We start from the raw sequence: 8,023 nt of genomic DNA, 5'->3' as shown, positions 1-8,023 counted from the left end.
CATAAGGATGCTTGCACATGGCTTGATGTTACGGCACTTGGAAGAAACCCCTAGAATTCGGGACCCTGATGCAGTAGAGAAGGATGTGCCTTATGCAAAATGCTGGCCTTCGTTGGTCTTGGGAATTTGAGAATCCTGCTGAGATGCATTATTAAGTTAAGTGTGTCTACTATGATGATAAGTCTGTGCACTATATTTGAATTATGGACTTTGTTAGTATGAGAGAGGGGAGGTTTTTGTCGATGATGAAGAGTTGACCACTCTATGATCAGTGTAGCTCTGTAACTTGAACATTTTTTTTGAGTTATATTATTATTTTGTTACCTCACCCCTTTTGGATGTAAGTATAAGATGTTCAAGAAAAACCCAGATATTCAATGCTGGTCACCAGAAACGGCCCAGCATTGAATATCCGGGGACAGCGCCACTTGGAGCACTTAACGTGGGTTGCCTCTCGCGGTCCCAATATCGGGTCCCTTAATATTTCTTTCTGCTTGTTTTTAGTTGACACTCAGTGATGTGGGATAGAGCAAAGGGTTCAATATAAAATCCTTTGTCTGGCTTTTATGATTTTAAAACAGCAAGTCTTAGAGATATTGGCAGCTAGAGTACACATTTATCAGCTGAATCAATCATTGAGATCAAGAATGAAAAATGTACTAGATATTTCATCCCATCATATGATTTGGTCCGATGAATAAAGACATGAGAATTTTTTTACATTTCAGGTCCAGTTTACGGAAATAGACTACCTTTAAGACATAGAAACATCACAGATTTTAAAGAATTTAAAAGGGAACTGAAAACTCTGCTGGGGGAATGAGTAAGGATCTGGTCCATGTTGGTTTAATGCCATGTTGATTTTATTTGTAATGGTGTTATGCTTTGTGTATGCCTGTTCTGTTTTATATTATGAATGCAACTTTGTGATCCACTAAGAACTATGGATTAAACAGAATATAAGTTTTGTAATAAATAAATAAATTGATGATGAATGATGAACCAAAGTGCTCCAGTAGAGTTTATTCTACTGGGTTTTCCGAGCGTTAAAGAATGGTGGATTTTATTCTTTTTTATAATACTATGCATATACCTCTTGACAATCATGGGGAATCTTATTATAATTATGCTAGTGTGGACTGACTTACATTTGCATACCCCTATGTATTTATTCCTTGGAAACTTTTCTTTCATGGAGATCTGGTATACAACTGTTACCATTCCCAAGATGATGGCCAACGTTGCAATGGGTATGAAGACAATTCAGTTTGCAGCTTGCATTACTCAATACTATTTCTTCTTTTCTTTGGCCGCCACTGAACTTCTCTTGCTTGCAGTTATGGCCTTTGATCGCTATCTAGCCATCTGCAACCCCCTAAGATACTCAAGCATCATGTCTAATAGAGTTTGTTTCCAGTTATCCCTGAGCTGTTGGTTTGGAGGCTTCCTATGCATCCTGCCTTCTGTTGTTCCTATTGCTCTGTTGCAGTTCTGTGGCCCCTACATAATCAACCATTTCTTTTGTGATGGACCACCACTGCTGAAACTCTCTTGCGTTGACACCTACTTGATTGAATTGATCAATTTTATATTGGCCTTGAGTACAATTATGATCTCGTTCCTCCTAACATTGATATCATATATTTTCATTGTTTCCGCCATCTTGAGAATTCCATCCACTACAGGACGGCACAAGGCCTTCTCTACCTGCTCTTCTCACCTGACTGTTGTTCTTATATTCTATGGCACTCTGATTTTCATGTATGTACGTCCAAAAGCCATGAATGCCTTAGAAATGAATAAAGCTGTGGCTGTGTTCTACACATTCGTAACTCCCATGCTCAATCCTCTCATCTACAGCTTTCGGAACAAAGAAGTAAAAGTGGCATTGAAGAAAGCAATAAGCAAAACATATTATTCAAAAGGAAGATGGACATTCTAGGTTTTTTTTCAACTGTTTAATAAACGAGGAGTTGACAATTCCCTGGAACCAGATAGTTATGGCACCTGAATATTGAATCCTGATGCTGGAAAAATATAGGAGAATAAAACTGGTGAGGCCCAAGCCATAGCAAGCATCATTTGTGCTACTGTTCTCAAAGGGTTATGGTCACAGAGCTGACAGCAGGCTTCAAGATGTGAAACTGATTGCTTCTATAAGTGATGTGCAGTCGTGCTCTGAGGACTGATTTACTAAACTACTTTTCTCCACAGAACAGAATGGAAACATAACATTTATAAATCAGTTCCTGATATAGCTGCTTCAGACCTTGGAGAGGATTACTTCATTCCCATTACTAAAATAAATTGGGGACAATGTCAGAATAAGTGGGTGGAAGGAAGGGAGCAACGAGAGAGACCTTAGATGGTTGTCCCTAAGTGGTTCGGTTAGCTCCGACATTCAAAGAAAATTTGTGAAAGCATGGTTGTATCGAATGTCTCCTGTTAGAAAAACTACCATGGGTTGCATTAATTTGACTTGTCACATTACTAAATTGTACTTGCCAAAAATAATAAATTACCACTGGATCACTTTATCTGTTTCTATTAAATACTAGTTCAAAGAGAAGTCAACGTTGTCTTGTACCGTGCATGGATACAATCCAGTATGGGAGATGGCTTATTTCTTTCGGAAATACTGTAGCTCCCCCAGGCAAATGACTCTAATGCAAATTTGGACTTGGTCTGAGCTCTTGCCACAATGAATGATTTTTTTTTTTAGGTGTCTGGAGATTCAATGGTTTAATTAGAGTACATACATGTAGAACGTGTAAGTGAAATAGAGCAAATCAACTGCATCTTTCTTCCACTTACGGAGAACTCTGACTCAAAGATCTCAGGATTCACCTGAAGGATAAGTGGTAGAATTCTCTAGAACTGTTAAGCCATTCGCAAATACCATTCCGATCCATACACCAATGTCATTAGGAGTGTGCACTCTTTCAAAAAAAAAAAAATGCTCACTCTTTGAAAATAAATGTGTACTGTTCCAGAATGACTGCACCTCTTTGTAAATAGAATACACTCAGCAAAGTGTGCATTATTATTGTCAAACAAAAAAAAAACCCAGATGAAATGTTTTTCAGTTTATTTTTGTTTGTTAACAACATGCGATGAAATTAGAAATATCAACGAAATTTCTCATGTAGTTGCTAACCACAATGCATCCCCCTATCTGCAGAATCATTGAGGGGTCCTTTTACTAAGATGCGTCAAAAAGTGTCCTCACCAGTGTAGACGCGTGTATTGGATGCGCGCAGGTTCATCTTTTGGCCGAAAATGGACGTGCGGCTAAATGAAAATTGGCACGCGTCCATTGTCCATTTTGGGCCTGAGACCTTACTGCCACCCATTGACTTAGCGGTAAGGTCTCACACTTTAACCAGGTGGTAATCGTCAGTGAACATACAATGCTGATTACTGCCCGGTTAGCATCCCGGTGCGCCTACTGGACATGCGTACAAAATGAAATTACCACCTGGGCCACGTGGTAGCCTGATGGTACTTACAAATTAGAATGTATTGGGCACATGTAGGTGCCTACAAGGCTTAGTAAAAGGGCCCCTGAAAGATATGTCCATAATGCCTTGCTATTGTCCATTTGTGTCCATCCTGAAGGTCTAGCTAGGTTTTCTCAAATGTGACTTTGACATTCTCAAGTTGTCTTAGTGAGTGGGTTAGTAGAGAGTAGCAGGAAAGAGACCATATTTATTTTGTTTTCTTAATTTTCTGTTGTACTAATAAATGGATGTAATCTGCAAAATTAATAATAAAAAAAATGAAGACCTTTATTATTTTTTCACTTCACTGCAAGGATATATCCTAACTTCCAGGAATAGAGCATGACCCCTTTAAGATCTTACTCACTGTGAAAAAAAAAATTTTTTTCTTCCTTCTAATTTTTATATTGTATTCCTTCGATGATGATTGTACAATTACACCAAGCATTTCTCTCTCCCCAAGTGAAATGACAAAAAAAAAAAAAACATTATAAAATTATTAAGAGTTACACATCTTTGGCTACTTTTTATTGAGTATTTCAATAACTTTACATACAGTATGTTGAGGAAATCAAAAGAAAATCTCATCAAGTACATCTAAAGGAATAGCTAACACTCTTTGAAGCCCATATTTCCGACGAAGAAGAGTTCAGACTTCATACTGGAGCAGCAGGTTTTTTTTAAAGGACATACAGGTACATGTCATCATTGAGACTTCCGGAATTGGGTATCTCAATTTTTGCTAGTATTTTAGAACGTGATATGACAAAGTAGAGCTTATTCTAAAATAAAATACTCAAATCAGGGGTGTAGGCAGACAACAGATTTTGGGTGGGCCTAGACAAGAATTGGGTGGGCACCAAGTGTTCTCCCCCCCCCCCCCCCCACCACCACCAAAACAAAATCTCAGCTGGTGGGAAAACGCTTCTTTCCACCTTGGCAGTCTGCAGCAGGCATATGCTGAAAACTGAGCATGCGCAGGTGCCAATATTGTAGAGAGTAATGTTTTTGTTACCATCAGGGGGAAGTCTTCTGCTAAATGTCTGCTACTGTTGGGTGGGCCTGAGCCCTAAGTGGGTAGGCCCCGGCCCACCCAGGCCCACCTGTGGCTACGCCACTGACTCAAATGAAGGTTCCAAAGAAGTAAAGGAGTAGCTTAATGGTTAGAACAGCAAGCTGAGAACCAGTGAGGCCTAGTTAAAATACCACTGTGGCTCCTTTTTGTTTTGGGCAAGTCACTTAGATGTCCTTTATTTTTATAAGCTGCAGTTAAATTTGGCCTTACGCAGGTTTTTCCTGCATGCAAAGGACATTTTTACCACAGCCGGGAAATGGCTGATTTTTAATTTTTTTTTCTATTAATAACCATGTGCTAATTTTGCCATTAATGTGCAGCCATTAATAAAAGGTTACTGGGGGAACATTTCCGACACCTATTTATAGGCAGTGAGGGCTCACACAGTAATCCTTTGCTAATCAATGCATAGTAATGTGAATGTGCCAGGGCCGCCAAGAGAGTAGGCCGGGCCTGCCCCCTGCTACTGCCGCCCCCCCCCCCCCCACACTGTCAATCCCCCCACCGCTGCAGTCCGTGGTCTCACCTGCCTGCCTCCTTGGCTCCGGGCCCCCCTCATTCAAAGCGGCAGTCGCAGATCATGTCTCTTCTGGCCTTCCCTCCCTGTGTCCCGCCCTCGTCTGATGTAACTTCTGGTTTCCACAAGGGTGGGGCACAGGGAGCGAAGGCCAAAAGAGACACGATCTGCGACTGCCGCTTTGAATGAGGGGGGCCCGGAGGCAAGCAGGTGAGACCACGGACAGCAGCGGCCCTGGAATGTGCTAACTGATTACTGATTAGTGCAAGAATGCCCACTTTCTGCCCCTTGAAACACCTCCTCCAACATTTTTTTAAAATTAGCATGTGGTAGAGTGTGCTGAATAAGAACTTAGGGGCCCTTTCATGGAGCGGCGGTAAGCCCAATGTGGATGTGGGCCCCAGTGGTAGTTCCAGGCCCAGTGTTTTCCATTTGCCATAGTACGGAAAACAGCTAGGTATTTTCCAGCGCCCTACCCTATCAGCTTGCAAAGCAGATATTTGAGGTTCAGCTTTGCAAAATTTGTCTTCAAGCAGACTGGATCCTCTCCCACCTGGTTAACAAGTACTGAATAGTGATCCCTAAAATAACCATAGGCATCTTTTGTCTGTATATCTCATAGACCATCCTAAGATTTCACCCATCTGAGCATTTCTCAACTAAGGAGAGAAGTTATCGACATAGGTTACTATTAAGACAGGTTATTTCACCACCAGCCATTTAAGACCCTGTGCTAAAACAGCATGATTTATAGTAAAATAAGCCATCTGAACGGTAGCCCATGTTGATAACGTTCCCCCTTAATGTTGATACTTTGCTAATGATTGCACTCTACATCAAGGGCAAAGTCTTAAGGCTCCTTTTACTAAGCAACGGTAAGCCCAACACAGGCTTACCGCTCGCTTTACAGGCGCCTGGAGGTACATCCCACCTCTAGTGCGCCATCATTTCTGGCGCTACAAAAATGTATTTATTTTTGTAGCGCCGGAGTGTACCTGGCGGTAATCTGGCAGTTCCATGCTCTGCCCGGTTACCACCGAGTTAACACGGGAGCCCTTCCCGCCACCTCAATGAGTGGCGGTAAGGGTTCTCCCTCCGAAATGGCCGCATGACAAGTGCTTTACTTGCCGCGTGCCCATTTCTCGCAGGAACGCAAGACTTCTCTTTCACCAGCTGCAGTAAAAGGTGCACGTGCAAAACACGTGCTGATGCCAGCGCCAGCCCCCTTTGGCCGAAGCTTGGTAAAAGGGGCCCTCTAGTGTCTCCGAAAAATGATTTTTTTTTCTTATGACGTTCATGATGGCTCCTTTAAGCTCCTTGTTCCTGAGGCTATAAATGTAAGGGTTGAGCATTGGCGCAATCACAGAATAAAGCAAGGCCCCAATCTTCTCTTGATCCAGAGAGTGGGTGGATGCCGGCCGCATGTACACACAGCTGCCAGTGATATAAAATAAACCAACAGTGGTCAGGTGGGAAACGCAAGTTGAGAATGTCTTACTTCTGCCTTTCGCTGACGATATTTTTAAGATGGCTCTGATGATATTAACATACGAGATCAGTATAAGTACAAAACAGCCTAGCATTAGCAACCCCCCTACCACAAACACAAGGATTACATTGATAGTGGTATCTGAGCAGGAGAGCTTTAGAAGAGGTGGGATATCACAGAAGTAATGGTTAATAATATTGGATCCACAGAAATTTAACCTGAACGTCTTACTGGTGTGTATGACAGAATAAATGACCCCAACGAGCCATGAAGCAGTGGCTAGAAGGATACACACTGTCCTATTCATAACAATTGGATACATGAAGGGATTGCAGATGGCCACGTAACGATCATACGCCATGGTGGCCAACAGGGCGGACTCCGTCGCCGCCATGGAAAGGAAGAAAGACAATTGCACCACACAGGCGGAGAAGGAGATTTTCTTCGTCTGCGACAAGAAATCCGCAAGCATTCTAGGAACTGTGATGGATATGTAAAATGTGTCCAAGACTGACAAGTTGCTGACGAAAAAGTACATGGGGGTATGGAGTTGGGACTCTGACCTTATGACGGTAAATATCAAAAGATTTCCCGTCAGTGCAATTATGTAGATCATTAGAAAGACCACAAAGTAGAAAATCTGTAGCTCAGCAGAATCAGAAAATCCCTGGAAAATGAATTCTGTCACTTTGGTTTGGTTCCTTCTTTCCATTGTTTAGGCTGGTCAGTTAACTTCATCTGTAGGGAGAGGCAAGATGCTCCGTTAAATGACTTTTCAATGTAATAATGCTAATTGTTGTTATGTCTTCTCTGGTATTTTCAGGACATGTAACAAATTTAGGAGTCCTTTTACTAAACTGCAGCAAAAGGAGTCCTGTGGTGCCCAAATTTGCTGAATGTCAAGGCCCCTTTTGCCACAGCAGGTAAAAAGGAAGAAGAATGAAATGGTTGTGTGATAAATATGCATTTGCCTTGTGGCCATTTTGGGGGGAACCCTTACGACTTCCCATTGAGGTGGTGTTAAGGGCTCCCGAACTAATCCAGCAGTAACCAGGCAGCAGTGACGCTGCCTGATTACCGCCGAGTAACCCCCTGCGGTAAAAAAAATAAAATAAATTTCCAGAAGCACCAGAAATGGCAAGTGCTGGGGTAGAACTAGAACCCGCGACCGAATTAGGCCAGCAAAGGTTCCGATTTGCCGCACTGTGACGTGCCGCACGGCAAGCCCATCACTGCGCAGGAGCCCTTTGATAAAGGGGCCTCTAAATGCTTACAAGTCCCCTACAACAAAGCTCATAAAATCAAAGTTGGTGCATAAAATGATCAGAAGATGCCAAGAATGAGTGAGAGTATTTTCAACTGTAGGGGGCAGGGGCATTCTGCAGGACTCCCAGTGGACTTCCCTGCTCCTCACAATTGAAAATATGATATTGATGCCCTAT

General features: G+C 42.2%; 2 protein-coding genes across 2 annotated transcripts; one reads left to right on the top strand and one right to left on the bottom strand.

Moving 5' to 3' along the window:
- Positions 1 to 994: 994 nt before the first annotated feature.
- LOC115457132 (olfactory receptor 6F1-like) lies at positions 995 to 1,942 on the top strand. Its single transcript, XM_030186555.1, has one exon. It carries the CDS (start codon positions 995 to 997, stop codon positions 1,940 to 1,942), a length of 948 nt encoding a protein of 315 aa, XP_030042415.1.
- Positions 1,943 to 1,998: 56 nt separating this feature from the next.
- Positions 1,999 to 7,293, bottom strand: LOC115457131 (olfactory receptor 1019-like). Its single transcript, XM_030186554.1, has 2 exons — positions 6,345 to 7,293; positions 1,999 to 2,027 (listed from the first exon to the last, which is right to left on the bottom strand). The coding sequence occupies exons 1-2, from the start codon at positions 7,291 to 7,293 to the stop codon at positions 1,999 to 2,001; spliced, it is 978 nt and encodes a 325-aa protein (XP_030042414.1).
- Between the last annotated feature and the right edge of the window lie 730 nt (positions 7,294 to 8,023).

This window comes from Microcaecilia unicolor, chromosome 14 (genome assembly GCF_901765095.1).
Source record: "Microcaecilia unicolor chromosome 14, aMicUni1.1, whole genome shotgun sequence".
Lineage (NCBI taxonomy): Eukaryota > Metazoa > Chordata > Amphibia > Gymnophiona > Siphonopidae > Microcaecilia > Microcaecilia unicolor.
Note: the sequence above shows the minus strand (reverse complement) of the source record. Positions and strands in the feature narration are given on the sequence as shown.